Below are 16,745 nucleotides of genomic sequence, written 5' to 3' on the forward strand. Positions count from 1 at the left end.
ACAGGTTATGAGCCCTCTGGACAAAGCAGTCTAGAAACAGGGCTGGAGTTCACTATTCTGTCGTGAAAACGAATTGGTTAGACTCCTGCAGAGGTGGTCTGGAACCTGCCATAGTGATGATATTGACCATGATGATATCCTTTTGGCGTAATTGTAGGTGGTTGTGACTGATGAAAGGTTCTGGGTGCAATCTCTAGTTGTTAGATTGGCACAACTGTCTCCACCTTGAACACAACTCAGCTTTGTGAGAGAGCACGGATTTATGTGCACAAACAATCCTGTAAAGTTACTTGGCACAGCCTAATGGTTGCCATGGAGCTCCCTCAGTCTGTCCCTCAGTCTGACCAATACTGGAATACGGAGAGAACACACCCACGCACGCGCGCGCGCGCGCACACACACACACAAAACGACATTGCTAGAGTGGAGCTTTGTCTCAGTGACACTCAGTCACATAAACACTAAGTAAAAATGTGTTTAATTCGAGACGAAATACTGAGAAATTCCGACCAGTAGTCACACACCTCGTGCTCCTGTAGAGCATGCTCCCTGACCCCGGTGGCAGTCCTCGCACACTGCACTGCTCTCCCGGGTTCCCCCCTCCTCTTGCTACCACATCGAGGCTGCCTGCCTATCTCGCCGCTCTTGTCTGTCTGTCGCATTTCCTCAAGAGCCAGACGACGGGGTCTCGAAGGGTCGAAGGTTCTGCCCTGAAAGCCACGACCTCAACCTTCGAAGCCCCTTCAGTTTTTCAACAATATCTACGAAAAAACATTTCTGACTAAACATACCGCTAACCAGGAGCACATATCGGCCGGAGGACAAGATATTCGCCTCCCGTTTGGCAAGAAAATCGCTGGGAAAAAATTGCGAGGCACAAAGCGGTGGGTTAGAGGTGGCTGTCTTGTCATTTACGAGACGTAAAGATACATACGATTATGCAGAGTGTAGGTTAATGAAGCAATATATTTCATTCTGATATTTTACTTAAAGGGATGAGAGAGCGTTTATCTTAAGTTAATACGGAAACGTTGTATTGGACCTCTGTGTAAATTGTTCGACATTGCCATTACTGTAGCCTACTAGGAAGAACGCCGTCTTGAAATGTCGATGTCAGATGTTGAATTCTCCATTTACTGTGGAGAAAGGTCTTTGTAACCCTGCACATTTTTGAATATGAGCATGCTGCCTGAAACATATTCGTAGTTTATTTATATTTTACCGCCAAGCAGACTGATTAAGGTAGTCTAGGTCTTGTTTGAGAATAACTTGCAAATGTTAGTTGTCTCGTTGATCTTAGATATTTTCAACATATCTAGATATTGTCTCAAGTTCTTCGCAAACTATTGTGGTCAAAGGTCAGGAATTCCATGCTGTAACAGCGGAACTACGTAACCTACACTTCGTTACATTGTAACATTCAGTCAATCAGCATTTGTTACCAGTGTAAAATATATCAGGAATGTATTGCAGTTTACAGATTTGTGACCCAATCGTAAGTGATTGCTGTTGGTTAACTAATATAGTAATTTTTTTACGTACATTTTACAAGCACTTTCTTAGCGGCTGTTCATCCAATGGCAGCAAATATATGTCGAAATGTAAGATGTTGTCTTTGAATGGGTTTTGTAGCAATATAGAGCATTTGTACTGCAACACATTGTGCTATGGACATCCTTTGTGCATCTTTTTGATTATTTAGGAAAGTTTTATTATGAATGTAGTGATTTGCAGATATTATAAACGTGGCCTAACCTCTGACATTTGTTTTTACCAAAATATAAAAACAAAACCGAACTGAATTTGACCTCTTATTTCATCTCTCCGTTTTTTGTTTGTAGTGGGTTATCAGGAGTCCCAGTACGTGTGTGTGCATAAGAGAGACAAAGGCAGGCTGTGTGTGTTTTGAGAGTGTGTGTGTGAGCTCTGAAGCATGCCAGGGTGCTGGAAGGGTCCTGTCTAACCTGGTGAGGAGCTGAGGTGTTCGTGTCCCATGCCCGAGCGGCCAAAGCAGCCATGGCACACAGGAACCCCCCCTCGCAGGGAGGCAAGGTGACTGTAGCAGTGGATGAGTACAGCTCCAACCCCACGCAGGCATTCACTCACTACAACATCAACCAGAGCAGGTTTCAGCCCCCGCACGTCCACATGTGAGTACACTGCTTTCATCTGCAGTCATTCAGCAGATTCTTCTATTCAAAGCAACCTGCTGTACTTGGTTTAGGTGAACCCTATCTAGTTATCATCAAACCTTTTAGAAAACAATTATCTTCAGATCTAGAGTGCTAGGTCATACTCTTGTATACTCTTGCTCTCATTCCTTTTCTTTCTACCTCTCTCAAGTACATCCACGTCCCGGTGGTAGATGTTAGACCGGGGGTTTGGGGGCAGAGCTGAGGGCAAACCATTCTGGCAGCCTGCACAAACACACATGTACCCCATACTGGCAGCCTACACACACACACACACACTCACCCCAGACTGGCAGCCTGAAGCTTCCACTGACCTGATAAAGCAACAATGCCTAGAATAGAACTATTGATGCAATTAATTGACGGATTGGCAGACTCAAAACAAAAGCAAGTGATTGGACATCTGTCCGCCCAATTATTTCAAGAGTCCCAATCTGTTGCTGGTAGCTTCTCTGGTCTATACAAAGACAAACACACAGTGAAGACTGTAGTCTTTCCCCCGACACATCTTCATGGACCTTAGTTTGAATCCTACATAGTGAATAGTTTGGACCTTAAAGAGGGGTTAGTTTGAACCTTTATAGAGGGGTTTGTTTGGGGTTCCCTGTATGAGGGTACGTTCCACGTTGTTAAAGAGGGGTCACAGGTCATCTGGCTTTATGAGGTCTTTAACAGCAGCTGAGTCAGAGGTCAGTCATCTGTCTGTTACAGGCTTATTGACTCCTGATCATTAGTCTGCAATGAGGGGTTGCATAGAGATAGACAGAGAGTGAGAGTGAGAGTGAGAGTGAGAGTGAGAGTGAGTGTGAGTGTGAGTGTGAGTGTGAGAGTGATAGAGAGAAAGCAGGTGCCCTTTTTGAGTCTGACATGGGTTTTGACTGACTTACAAAACTATTGACCTAACTGCCGCCACACACGCACACTGTAGCAGACAAAGGTATTGGCCAGATGTCATACTGGTCTCTTTTAAGAAGCTTGGCCTGGCCACCCCTCTAGTGTGGTTAACCAGTCCAACATTAACCATGCTGCCCCACCTGCTCAGACAGTCTGAGTCTTGTCTACACAGGACAGATTTCTCCTTAGCAGCGACACAAGCTTGGCCACAAGTAGGCCTGGCCTGTGTTCTAAAGGGTTGTGCTGTCTAGGTTGGTGTTGTGTTTTGAAGGGCTGTGTTGTGTAGACTGTGTTGTGTAGGTTGAGTACTGTGTTGTGTAGACTGTGTTGTGTAGGCTGTGTACTGTCATGTAGGGTTGTGCTATGTATTAGTGTAGTCACCTAAGTTTTGTATAAAACCTTCCTTCCATTGCTTTTAGCATAGCTGGTTAAATATACAGCGCTTCTTTGCATTCACACTTCATGCATAAGAAGCCCTGCAGCGGGTGTGCATTAAGCTCTGTAATCTCCAGATCTGTGATGGCCAGAGGGCTGATGGTTCAGATTAGCTTTGAGGTGAATTGTGCAGCCCTGATTGATGGAAATGTGTCAGCAAGTTGTCAGTGCTTTTATTTCTATCTCTGGAGTGATCTAGTTCTTTCTCTACCGTCGTCTGCATCTCTCTCATTTTCAACGTCTCCTTTCTGTCCTCCCATGCTCCCACCTACACAGATAAAGACTATATATTTTCATATATACATATATATATACAGTACATACAGTACCAGTCAAAAGTTTGGACACAGGAAAATGTGTCCAAACTTTTGACTGGTACTGTATATTTACATAAACTGTATATGTGTACTGTTCAATGTGTTATATTATACCTGTCTTGTTGCTAGGGTGGAGCCCATTCCCTACGACTCCCCCAAGCCCTCTGGTCACACTCGCTTCGTGTGTGTGTCGGACACCCACTCGCGGACGGATGGCATGCAGATGCCCTATGGAGACGTTCTCTTGCACACTGGAGACTTCACCGAGCTGGGACTGCCCTCGGAGGTGAAGAAGTTCAACGACTGGCTAGGTAAACACGACTCATCACGTTACTGTGCCATGTTTTACGACACGTGTATGTTGTTGCATTACATAAGCGCCTTACCTTTTTTTATTGCTTCCCGCATCGTGCCTCTTTTTATTGCATGGATACACAACTTCAGTTTTATTGCATACGTAACAGCTAATGTTATCATCCTTTGCATCATCCTCTGCATCTGTCTCTCGCTCGCTCGCTCACTCACCTCTGTCTCTCTCTCTCTCCCCTCTCTCCTCTCTCTCCTCTCTTTACTCTCTCTACTCTCTCTACTCTCTACTTTTCACCCCCACTGTCCACCTTTCCCCATCTCACCTCTCCCCCCCCCCTCCTCACCTCTCCTTCCCCCCACAGGAAGTCTGCCGTATGAGTTCAAGGTGGTGATAGCAGGGAACCACGAGCTGACGTTTGATAAGGATTTCATGTCGGAGCTGGTGAAGCAGGATTACTACCGGTTCCCCTCTGTGTCCAAGCTGCGTCCGGAGGACTTTGATGACGTCCAGGCGCTCCTCACCAACTGCATCTACCTCCAGGACTCAGAGATCACCGTCAAGGGGTTCCGGATCTATGGCTCGCCATGGTAACGAGACGGCGACCTCAGGGTTTTGGAGCATGGGGTTCTGGGTCAGGGGGTTGAGCAAACAGGTGGTGGTGGGTGTTATGTTACACTCTGGTGGTATGTGTTGGAGGATCTGGGGTGTGTAGGTCTCGTCTGCTATGGAGTTGGGTGTTTTAGATATCTAGCTGCTACGTGATAAGGCTTCATAGTGGTGACTAAGTCTCTTTCCTCAACCATGACTGCTCTGATGGACTTGTGGAGGTAGGAGGGGATTTGTTCTGACAGGTGTCACCTATCTTTTTACAGAAGTTCAGGTTCAGTCAGGTCTTCCTCTCCTCTCCAGACCCAGACAGCAGGCTGTGATATAGAGACATGAGGCATGGAATCACAGTGCTCTGCTGCAGATAGTTACAGTATGTGTGCGTGGGGTGCTGGGGGTCTACCTCTACAGGATCCCTCATCCTCCAATCCTGGTCCTGGTTCAGTGCTTCATGTATAGGTGGCTGAAGACTAGAGTAGAGCACAGCAGGGCTCTGTTGAAAGCCCAGGGAATCCCAACATTGTGTTTCTGTCTGACCTCTGCCTGGCCTCTTTCCTGGCTGTATGACTGTCTCTTGTTTTCTCTCTCTTACACACACTCACTCACACACAAACACTTTTCCATTTCTGTCTGACCTCTTTTCAGAGGTCTGCTCAGTCCTCTTAGCACATGATGCTCTGTGAACCACTACTCCATTGTCCCTGCCTCTCTACCTTGCTGCCTCCCTGACCGCTTGCCTATTTGTCTGCCTTTACCATGCCTGTCTGTTGTTCTCTTTTTGTGATGGTGGAATTCTGTGCTTCCCATGCCTAGGTTCTCTGCAGCAATGGTAGTTCTCTGCAGAACCCAACCCTGGTTAGTTCTGTACAGAACCCATCCCTTGTAGTTATCTGTAGTCCCTGTCCCTGGGTAGTCCCCTTCAGAACCCGACTACCCTCGACTCCAGTGGTAAACCCTGCTTTGAAGCAGCAGCTCCTTCTAACCATGTTTAATCATGTATTTTCCGCTTCAAAGACACACCAAGATCCTCCTGGTGCTGCAGGAATGTCTTACAATGCAGACTGGGAGAAAAAAGCAACAATAAGATCCAGAATCACAGGCTTTTCACTCACTCAGGACTGAATAAAAAGATTATTTTTGGCTGGGGTGCTGGAGAGGTAGGTGTGTGTGCGTGAGTGAGGCATGATGGGAGGTCTGTCAGAGATCTTGGGTTGTCCACCGTTGCCGTGGCGATGTTCCCAGCCGCCCTCCCTCCTACAGGAAGTGGCCTTTGTTCCGACACATCCTGGTCCTTTTGTCTGGTGTGAGGATCAAACCTGAGACCCTGACCTCTGCCCTCCCCAGGGAGAGACTAGTCCCAGAACACCCGTGTGAACAAGCCCCCCCCCCCCCCCCCCACCGACACACACACAGCCCTGCATCACACACACACACACACAGCCCTGCATCACACACACACACACACACACAGCCCTACATCACACACACACACACACAGCCCTACATCACACACACACACAGCCCTGTATCACACACACACACAGCCCTACATCACACACATACACTACGACATCACACACACAGCCCTACATCACACATACAGCCTTTCATCACACACACACACAGAGACTCCCACAGGCCCAGTGATCCTGCAGAACAACCTCCTCCAACCCCCACAAAGAGGTCATTCAGGCCTGACCCTGGGCCCTGCTGCCCTGCCAGTGGTCTGTCCCTGTCTGTCCCTCAAAGGCTCTGACCTTGACCTGCTGTAAGGACTGCCTGCCAGCACTTTCCTGCACCAGACCCCTCCACACAGCTCTCAGACTTGGCCTCACTATTAAAAGTGGCATGGTTAGCGCTTTATAACATAATTTATACAACAGTTAGTTCCAACAAAGTAATTTGATTTGACAAGAGGCATTCCATGAGCTGATATAGAGTATAACAGCACTGGAACTTTTAACTGAACAAATATCCCTCCGCTTTACAGGTGCTCTAACAACCATTAATTACATTAACAATTATTTGTTATCTTAGAATGTAACAAACTTTGCAACGCAAAGATGAACATAGTTTTAGTTTATACAAATAAACATTTGAGAATTATACATGATGCAAATGATCTGACCTGCGGTAATATAAAATATATATAAATATATATATATATAAAAGTAGTAAGCTATTGTGCAGAAACATTTTGTGTTGCTTGGCAACAGTGTTCCCTGTCTAGTTGTGGAACTATGTTAGCGTAGCCAAATGATTTAAATAAACAAATCAAAATCTGTTGTCGCTTACAACTGTTAACTAATAAATGGAGCTTGTAGAACTGTTGCATAAAACATGATTTTGGGCACTCTGACTGTGGCCTCGTACCTATGAACAAATCATTCATGCTTCAGTATCGCAGCTCTCCCTCTGGTCTGATACTCCTTAATTCATGGAGTCCACATCTTAACACCACAAACACACCCTGAAAACGTTTTTCCACAGTCCTTAACCAGCAACAGAGCAGCGTGTCCTGACTGTTAGAGTGAACCACCTGGAACTAGTAAGAAGACCGTAGATGGACAGCAGGCTGGGGGTCTGGGTCTGGACCTGGGTCTTGATCTGTGTCTGGGCCTGACTGTGTAAGGCTTAATGTGTTTCTGGCTCTGACTTGAGCACTGTAGTAGAGTAGCTAGTGTTAGTATGTAGGGTAAGGAGTGTACTAGTGGTTAGCAGTGTGGGTAGGGTGAGGAGTGTAGTGGTAGTGTGTAATGGGTAGACAGAAGTCGTCTGGCTGTGGAGAATCAAAGACTTCCACTAATCCTCTTACAGCAGCCGCCACACATGGGTCATGTGACCCCAGCACACCTAGGTCATGTGATGCCCTTGGGTCATATCAGGAGAAAGTCTGCAAGGCCTGGTCCTTCCTTGTTGTCATGGAAACAGCTGCATAACGGTGACTGCCTCCTGCTGTGTACTGTAGCTAGCTCAGTCCCAAACATCAAACGTGTCTATGTTGGGGAAGGGAAGGGGTTTTATTTATTTTGGAGATGCTTTTATCTGTTTTTATCCGTTATCCTAAGCCACATACAAATAGTGCACATAGCAAAAACAGCAGTAAACCAAGGATATGACGTGCATAGCTGTAACAGTATTTCAGTGTTCCCTTTAGTATGTTTACACCCACAGGAGGAAGTGTTTTGGGGCTATGCCCCTCCCCCTTTTCTGTGGGAAATAAACCCACAGTTCTGATGTTGCCAAAACCACACCCAGCCAAACCATACCCAGCCTGCCAACAGCACTTATGACTACATTACCCAGCATTCCCTGCATGGTTTATGGGAAGTGTTTGTATTGCAGAGACTTCTAGACATTACAGATCATAAGTGTTCTAATGAGGTGGTTGTGATGTGGTGGTCCATCACCTCCACCTAACGACCTGTGAAATCAGCTCCCTGGTCTCCAGCACCATGAATACTAATGACTCATTATTTACCAAGCAGGGTCATCTAAGGCCACGGATGCTGTGTACAGCCCACTAATTATAATGTGCACACACATGCAAATCCACACACGTGTAAGCTTGAATATGCAGGTTGTGAATGAATAGAGGGTTCGGATAACTGTGTCCTTCTGAAAACGGTGGTGGTGGTGGGGGGTCCCATGTGTAGGCCAGGGCAGGGTCCAGAGGTGTAGGGGGAAGGGGGGCTGTAGTTGTGGCTGAATGTTTGTTCCTCATCTGCTGTAGTAATGTTAAAGCTTCCTATAGAGGCACTGAGAACACACTGGCCAGGACATCTTCCTCTCCTCTTTTTTTTCTTCTCCTCTTCTCTCCTCAGTCCTATACCAGATAAATATTTGAGGAGTTCTCTAGTCCTGTTAGAGCCGACCAGAGGGAGTGGTTGGCCTCGCTGTGAGCCAGGCGGTCCATTAGTCTGGCAGGGTGTGAGAGCTGGCTGGCCTCTGTAGGAGGCTGCACTCCGGTGTGGAGGCTGGGAGAGGTCAGGCCGTCTGCTCCGTGTCTGTCTGTGTTCACAGTCAGGTTCAGCAGACAAGGACAATGACACACACCTACCACGCTGATGGCACAAATCAGGTGTGTGTGTGACAGCTGATCAGATCCAGACAGACGGGGGTGGCTGAAGGTCTGTAATGACTCTTGTCTGCCTGTCAGAGGGGGGAGGGAGGGAGGAGTGGTAGAGAGAAAGGGGGGAGGGAGAGGGGTTGTCCTTCTCCCCTGACTGTCCCTCCCCCATTATAGACTATGGTGGTGTGTGTGTGTGTGTGTGTCAGCAACTCAGTTCTGGGGGGGATGTCCAACTCTTACTAAAATTCTCCTTCTCATTGATGTTGACAGCTTCATCAGTTTGCTCCCAGCTAGGCTGACCTTCGACCTCTGCCAGTCCCCCTCAGTCTGGGCAGAGACACAATCACTGTCCATGTCATCCAACCGACTAACTTCCTCTGTCTTTATTTATTTCTTACTGTCTCTCTTTCTCTTTTAAGGGAGAAATTGTTGCCTGTCTCCACAATACAATGTACCTTTAGTTTCAAGTTCTGGGTGTTTAAGTAGTACACAACCAGCTAATTGGAGAGAGTTAACTAACACCTCAACAACAAATATAACCAGTTCAGACACAGCGTTCAAACATGTCTCTCTTAGGCATTAAGGTCAGAGAACGGAATGTATAGTGACTACAGAAAACAAAGATAACAAACAGCCAACAGGTGTTCGTTATTCAATCAGGGATCATCATCACGGATACGGCAGCCACAGTACTTCAGGACGGCTTACCATATCAAGACTCTTAAAATCTAGACCCTAAGTTCAAGTGTATTGGTTTCCTGGACCCCAATACCAGTCTCCATCCGGCCCATAGAAGGCTGTCCCTCATCCCGCAGAATGTATTTTAGGCCTGACCACCGGTAACAACATGACAGTCATTGCTGCACAGTATTGGTTAAATAGGAACACATGTATTTAAAGGTGTTGTAAAATATAATATTTTAACAAGTAGCTGATCTATTGATTGTGATTAACATAAGCACATGGGACATCCATAATTTCTCCCAAGCGTGCGCTCTCTCTCTCTTTCTTGATATTTCAATTTATTTCTCTGTCTCTCGTGTATATTTTCCTTTTTATGCCACTATGTCGTTTGTCATGTCACAAGAATGTCATTGTTCAGAAAGACCCTGTGTTATACTGTGCACATGACAATACATCTGACTCTTTTCTCTCTCTCTTTGCTCATTTTAACAGTGTCTATCTTTTTTGTGTGACAGACTTTGGATTGGAATCTTATGTGTTTTTTCTTCCCAAATAAAACGTGTGTGTTCAGGACGCCGTGGTTCAACGGCTGGGGCTTCAACCTATCTCGAGGCCAGTCTCTGCTGGACAAGTGGAACCAGGTTCCAGAGGACATCGACATCCTTATGACCCATGGGCCTCCTCTTGGTAAGACACACGCATCTGCACATAGAAGCACACACACTCTCAGACACACACATGCACATAGAAGCACTCACACACAGTGTTCAGTTCAGGTTGGGGTTACAGTATGTGTGTGTTGCAGGGTTCAGGGACTGGGTCCCTAAGGAGCTGCAGAGGGTGGGCTGTGTGGAGCTGCTGAACACGGTGCAGCACAGAGTCCAGCCCAAACTCCACGCCTTCGGAGGGATACATGAAGGTTAGCACTGGTCCCACACAACTAGAGAGCAGCATGATGAACATCTGAACAGGCTGTAGGGATCTGGAGCTGTGTGTGCATGCCTTTGTCTGTGTGAGCATTTGTTTGTGTGTGTCTGTCTTTATGTGTTGGCATGCCTGTGTGTGTCCATCGGGCCTGTGTGTATCTGTGTCCGTGTGGGTTTGTGTGGGCCCACCTGTCTGTGTGTCTGTGCACGCACCCATCTTTTTATTCCCCTTTTCTGGAATGACTGTAAATAAAGCCGCACACCCCGTACTATCAGTTGAGGCCAGATTCTGCTGTCTTTCTTCCTCCCAGGGTATGGCATTATGACGGACGGATGCACGACCTTCATCAACTCCTCAACCTGTACAGTCAGCTACCAGCCTACCAACCCCCCCATTGTGTTCGACCTGCCCAACCCCTAGCCTCAACACAGCGCACCAAACCAGCATTTTTATATCAGATGAAGACTTGTACTCTATGGTATATCTACAAGATATTTGTCTTTTTTGTAAACCTGCTTGTAAGATAAATGCATGATAATTCTGGTCTGTGGAGGTAATGCTGATTGACGATCGGAGCTTTGTGAATATTACAGCTGTTTCAGTAATGCTTGGTTTTACAGTCTTCTCCAACCATGTATTTACTCAGGAATGATATCGAGGAATGGTAATTTTTCAGATGATGGCACAGATACAATTTTGGTTTCTTTGCAATTTGTAAAAAATGTTTTACCTAGTATTTGAATTGACCAATGTAAAAACCAAATGACTGAGTAAATACTTGGTAAGTGCCAGCTGAAATCAGGCTGCCAAACAAGGGGTTAACTATATTTCCACTTTGTTAGCATTGCCAGGTCCATTTGATGTACCCTTATAATCATCATGATCATCATGTTTCCCTTCTGCCAGGTGCTATAGCTTGGTCTACCAGCAGGGACGCTGTTCTGGCGTGGTGCCTCCAGCTCACACCATTATTAAGCTGTCTTATAAAGACGTGGTACTTGCAGTATAAGCTGTTAGTTAGACTGGTAGGCAGCTGCTCTGCCTGGGAAAGGTACTCTCATCAGACATGCCTCACCTCATACAAGCCTGTATGTCGATAATAGAACATGCATCTGGCCATTAACTTCTAAGTTATTGAGTTATAATTTTGTAATGTTGCACCTGACCAATCTTCTCAGATCTAGAAGTCAGCGAAGCCATGCTTGAAGGGTTGTCTCTCAACGCTAATACTAAATCAGATTATAGCATTTATCTTCTTTTTTCAGATTTTATATCTGTGTTCAACTAACACCAGCTGACTTGTATGTTGAATACTTGTCCAAGCAAGGTTGGAAAACTCTAAATTTTCTTTCATTGATTTGTTTCCTCCCAAGTTATTGCACTGTGTGAAAAAGCAAACTTGCTAGCACAAAAAAGAAGTTGCCATTGGTCGTCCTCTCTGTCATTGTAAATGCCTGTTTAGTTTCCTGGTTTTTGAAACATCTTTTTTTATTGTGATGAATTTAGTTGACTTTATATGCAAATAAAATTGCAAGATTTTTACTGATTGAATTGTTGTGCTTCTGTCCCGTTTGTGATTCAGAATGGGAAGAACTGTTTGATTCAGACCTCACTAATCACTAGATTCTACATGTTCTAAACATTTGTGAGCAAACCCACAAGTTAGGATGAATGTAGTTAGATGTCTGAAGATGGTTGGATGATAGTTCCTATGCTCCTATGTTCCTCTGACTACCAGATACCTCATCCTTCAACCTCTTCTCTACTCATCTTAGCTTCTTTTGTCTCCTCCTTCTCTTCAATGTCATCCTGGTGTCTGCTCTTAGTCTTGGGGTCTCACTACATCCATCACGATGTGGATTGTGGAAAAAGGCAAAGAGACAGATAGGGTACCTGGATGTTCCAAGATCTATGGGGACTGTAGCTCTCTAATGAACTATTGACAATAACGCCATCTTATGGCCACAGGCGGAAATCCTCTCCAGTTGTGTCCTATTACTAAAATAGCCGGTGGTGTATTTTCTTGACAGTAGATGGCAGGCGATTCGTTCCGAAAAGTTTCCTCGAGAACTACTCGTCAGGGGACAGAAAGCGGTGCTTGTTTAAAGATCTACTGCAAGCACTTGGTACAATAAATCAGCTGACGTGATCATTTTCATCAAAACAGAGAGCTTTTCTCCGGTTTCTGATGGAGGATGGGTGGCCTGTACTCGGTCAATGAATGGACGATGCGTGCAAGTACATTTGATCAGACACTTTCTAAATCGCAATTGTATAGTGAGTCCGCTATGAGTTGATCATGTCTGTGATGGCAATAAAACTACTTGAAGACTCAGCTGATTGCCCGTGGTTAAGGTTGAGGATGTTGTTTTCTGAAAGAAAGGTGTACCAATTGGAATAAGTTCATCCTGAAACTTCGAAATAAGCCGTTTTTGTGACTGTTGGAGAAGATTCGTGCCCATTGTAACCATGAATCCGAGACTTCCAGCAGCCTCAGGGAACCAGCCTCTCCTTCTACCCATCCATCGACGCTCCACCTCCGGGCTTAAACGAGGACTCACCGCCACTCTGGTTGACTACACAAGTGACCTCATCACAGACCCCAAATCCTACGGGAGAGATCAGATGTGATGGACTGAGAGGCGCGTGGGAAGGGATCAGTCAGGCATCTCTCTCTCTCCCTCACTGGTATTCGACTCGTGGGTTAAAGTGTGAAAGTGATAGAGAGAAAAATAGACACAGAGGTAGAGAGAGAGAGGAGGGGTAGAGATAAAGAAAGAGGGGATATATCTGGCATTCACCCTGAGATGGAAGAGGGGAACCATCATCACCATCACCGTCATCACTCCCACAGGAAGAAGACTACGGTGAGCCATGGTCTGACTGAACAGAAACAGGTAGGTTTAGTAAGTCACTTACTGGCCAGGTGACCACCAGGTGACCAAGAAGAAGGAAAGCTAATTTACTATATATTTTCACTGTGTTGAATTTCTTTGACTACTAGTTACACTGGAATTTACAGACTGCGTTTAATCACAATGTACTACACTACACGGTATTCTATGGAAAATGTGCAGTTTTATTAAATGTTTCACTACTGATGGTTGAGTGGTTTGGTCTGGAGGATCACAGTGAATATTAGTGAGTGATGCATGACCTGTAGTTAGTGGGTACTCACACATCCATGCATAAACACTGTATGCAGAGATGCTGATGTATATTTTATGAGTGGTATTGTTGTTGGGTATCCCTCTCCATCTGCTCCAGCTTGTTACTATGATGTAGTGTTGGGGGGGGTGCACTTCAGAAGACCCTGCTGCCCCTGTCCCCATCGTTAGGACCCTTTAACCTATTGGTCACGCTATAGTGAAGCACGGTTGCTTGGCAGAGGGGCTGTCAGGGAGATTAGGTCGTTTACCCAGACGACTTCGTGTGATTGGTTCTAATGACACAGCGGGAGAAAGTCCCTCTGAACCTAGTGTTAGAGTAGTCCTATTACTCTTTCTCTTATCATTCTCTCTCTCTCTCTCTCTCTCTCTCTCTCTCTCTCTCTCTCTCTCTCTCTCTCTCTTACTTTTACCCTCTCTGTCTTTCTCTATTTAACACTCTTTTAACTCTCTCTGTCTCTCACACACTTTCTCACTTCTCCTCTCTCTCTAGGTCTCTTTCTCACTCTCTCCTCTCTTTCTCTCGGTCTCTTTTGCTCTTTCGTTCTCTCACTCTCCAGTGCCTTCTGTCAGCCTAATTCCATCTCACTCTGACCTACCCTCTATTTCATTCACATGTACTACTCAGTGTTACTCAGTGTTACACAGTGTTACTTAACAAGAAGATTTCCTGGACTCTATGAGACTCATTCTTGTGTGGGGTGAACCTCAGAGGGCTTTCTCCATTACCACGGTCTCCTTCGGTTTGACTAGGCTTAATGGCTGGATGGGAACTCAGCTCAATACTTGATTATCATCCCAGAGTAGCTTGCTCACTGCTCTCTACCAAGGGTGCATGTGAACTGCATGTTAAAGGAGACTTCAATACTCATACTCGTTAAGTACGAACAAATGTAATAACATTGGAGACCTGAGACTCTGACCAAATGTCAGCTTTGCCCCCACTGTTGAATAATGCATGTCCCAGGGCACTGTGCTTTTCATCTCTGATTGTGATGGTAGCATCTTTAATTAATAACCTCGGCCCACATCGGCCATGTAGAGGCCATGGATGGCCTTATAGAGGTTGGGCACTGCCTTTTAAAGGCCGGGGACTACCCAGTCTTCAGATGATGTTCATGATGCTCAATCTGCTGTGAGTGATTGTGTACTACTGTAGCTCTTCCAGAAGGAAGCCCGACTGGCCATGTGGTGGCGTATAGATGACTGGTATCTGCTCTATCCCCCTTTCCTTGACTGTCTCCTTCATACAGAGCGATTGACTGGTGTGGCTTAATGTGTTTGCTGTATTTAACACAAGACTCTGGGCCAGTGGAAACTGGGATTTTTGCAGTGGAAAGGAAGTCTTGTGCTTATGCTGCTCTTTCTATTCCCTCCCCTCCCCTTCCCTGCTCTTTCCTCTCTGGTTGAGTGGGTCTGCAGTGAGGGACCTCAGTGAGCTGGGCTGCTGTCAGCTCCATCAGCCAGGCTGTGACAGTGAACTTAACTAGTGAGCAGGGTCTGGGGAGTGAGGCTCGTGGTCCAGAGCTAGGGTGGATGGTGGCTTGTAGTCCAGGGCTGGATTGAGGTCTGTGGACTGATGCTGTCAGACACAGTTAGACTCCACACCCCGACAGCCCAGAGATGAGATTCAGTCCGGAATCTGTGAACTTTTCCAGGAGCTGAACTTGTAACCGTTTGAACCGTTGAAGGGTTACTTTGATGTGTTTAGTTGAAGCATATCTGTAGCTGTGTTAGAAGTGAGAGTTACCATGTAGCTGTGTTACCAGTGTGAGTTACACTGTAGCTGTGTTACAAGTGAGAGTTACCATGTAGCTGTTACCAGTGATAGTTACACTGTAGCTGTGTTACCAGTGTGAGTTACACTGTAGCTGTGTTACCAGTGAGTTACACTGTAGCTGTGTTACCAGTGAGATACACTGTAGCTGTGTTACCAGTGAGTTACACTGTAGCTGTGTTACCAGTGAGTTGCCCTGTGGCTGTGTTACCCTGTCTCTTTATTACCAGTGTGTAGGGCCTGGCAGATATGGATGGATGCAGAAAGTGGAAGATGGCAGAGGCAGAGTGTATTTGTACACCTGTGACATGAAAGTGCACACATCCTCATTCATCATCGTCAAGAGTTGTTTTCATTCCGAATAAAGTTACTAGACCCAGCAGCTATCTCCATTACACACACACACACTTTTTCTTTTCTACACACTTCTCTCTCTCTTTCTCTCTCCGGTGATCAAAGATAATGTACACATCAAACGCTTGGCTTGACTGGGTGATTAATGACAGTTTAATTTACATTTTCTCTCCTGATTGAAAAACCATTGGTGTCCTCTAAGACCTGGGTCAGTTCTCTGTTTAGGAAGGGGATAAACGGATAAGGCTTCTGGCCAGTCAGAAGAACTGCTGGGCATCTATCAGATAAGTTGATAGACTGATCTCTGTTACCTAAAGCAGCAGCAGTATTATGTAAAGATGTTGACATATGTTACAACATTCCTAAAGAGCTAGTTGTTTTATGACTTAGGTCACGCATTCTCCATTTTGATGGTTGTCAATCTTAGTTTATCTGTGAGGTCTTGAGATGTCTCCTACCCTCTCTATTTCTCCCTCTTCCTCTATACCCCCTCCCTCTTTTCTCTCTTTCTCCTCCACACTTTCTTGCTCCCTCCCTCCCTCCATCTCTCTCTGTCTCTCTCCACTCCCACCTTTTCTTCTTTGCCTCATCCTGTCTCCCTCCTTCTCCCTGTCTCTGTCTCACTCTCCCTCTCTCTCTCAACCCCTCTGTGTTAGTGAGCTGAGCCAAGAGCAGCAGAAGGCCAGGTGGAAGGACTGATCTGATGAACCTGGGGGGGCAACTCTAATCCCCTCTCCCCCACAGGTGTAGGGCCTGCTCCTTTATCACCCTGCTGCTGCCTCTAGGATTCACAAAATAACAGGGCTTTAATGGGGAGCGTGGAAACAACAGGGATGAGCTACATGAAACAACAACTGACCAAGACAAATGACGGGGGACTTAAATACACCGAACCAAACCAGGAACAAGGTGAACGCAACAACACTAACAACACCACTGAAAGACACTCAACAAGACACAGTTGGAACTAATAAACACAGAACACAGGGAAAACACTAGGGCAGACAAAC

The 16,745-nt window shown here is 45.9% G+C and overlaps 1 protein-coding gene across 1 annotated transcript; it reads left to right on the top strand.

Annotated features, from left to right (window-relative positions):
- Nucleotides 1-499: 499 nt before the first annotated feature.
- Nucleotides 500-11,988, top strand: LOC134021055 (metallophosphoesterase MPPED2). The gene is made up of 7 exons (XM_062461501.1): nt 500-884; nt 1,842-2,150; nt 3,968-4,149; nt 4,510-4,735; nt 10,082-10,197; nt 10,316-10,429; nt 10,748-11,988. The coding sequence occupies exons 2-7, from the start codon at nt 2,017-2,019 to the stop codon at nt 10,855-10,857; spliced, it is 882 nt and encodes a 293-aa protein (XP_062317485.1). The 5' UTR covers nt 500-884; nt 1,842-2,016; the 3' UTR covers nt 10,858-11,988.
- The last annotated feature ends 4,757 nt before the right edge of the window (nt 11,989-16,745 follow it).

Source organism: Osmerus eperlanus, chromosome 5 (genome assembly GCF_963692335.1).
Source record: "Osmerus eperlanus chromosome 5, fOsmEpe2.1, whole genome shotgun sequence".
Classification (NCBI taxonomy): domain Eukaryota; kingdom Metazoa; phylum Chordata; class Actinopteri; order Osmeriformes; family Osmeridae; genus Osmerus; species Osmerus eperlanus.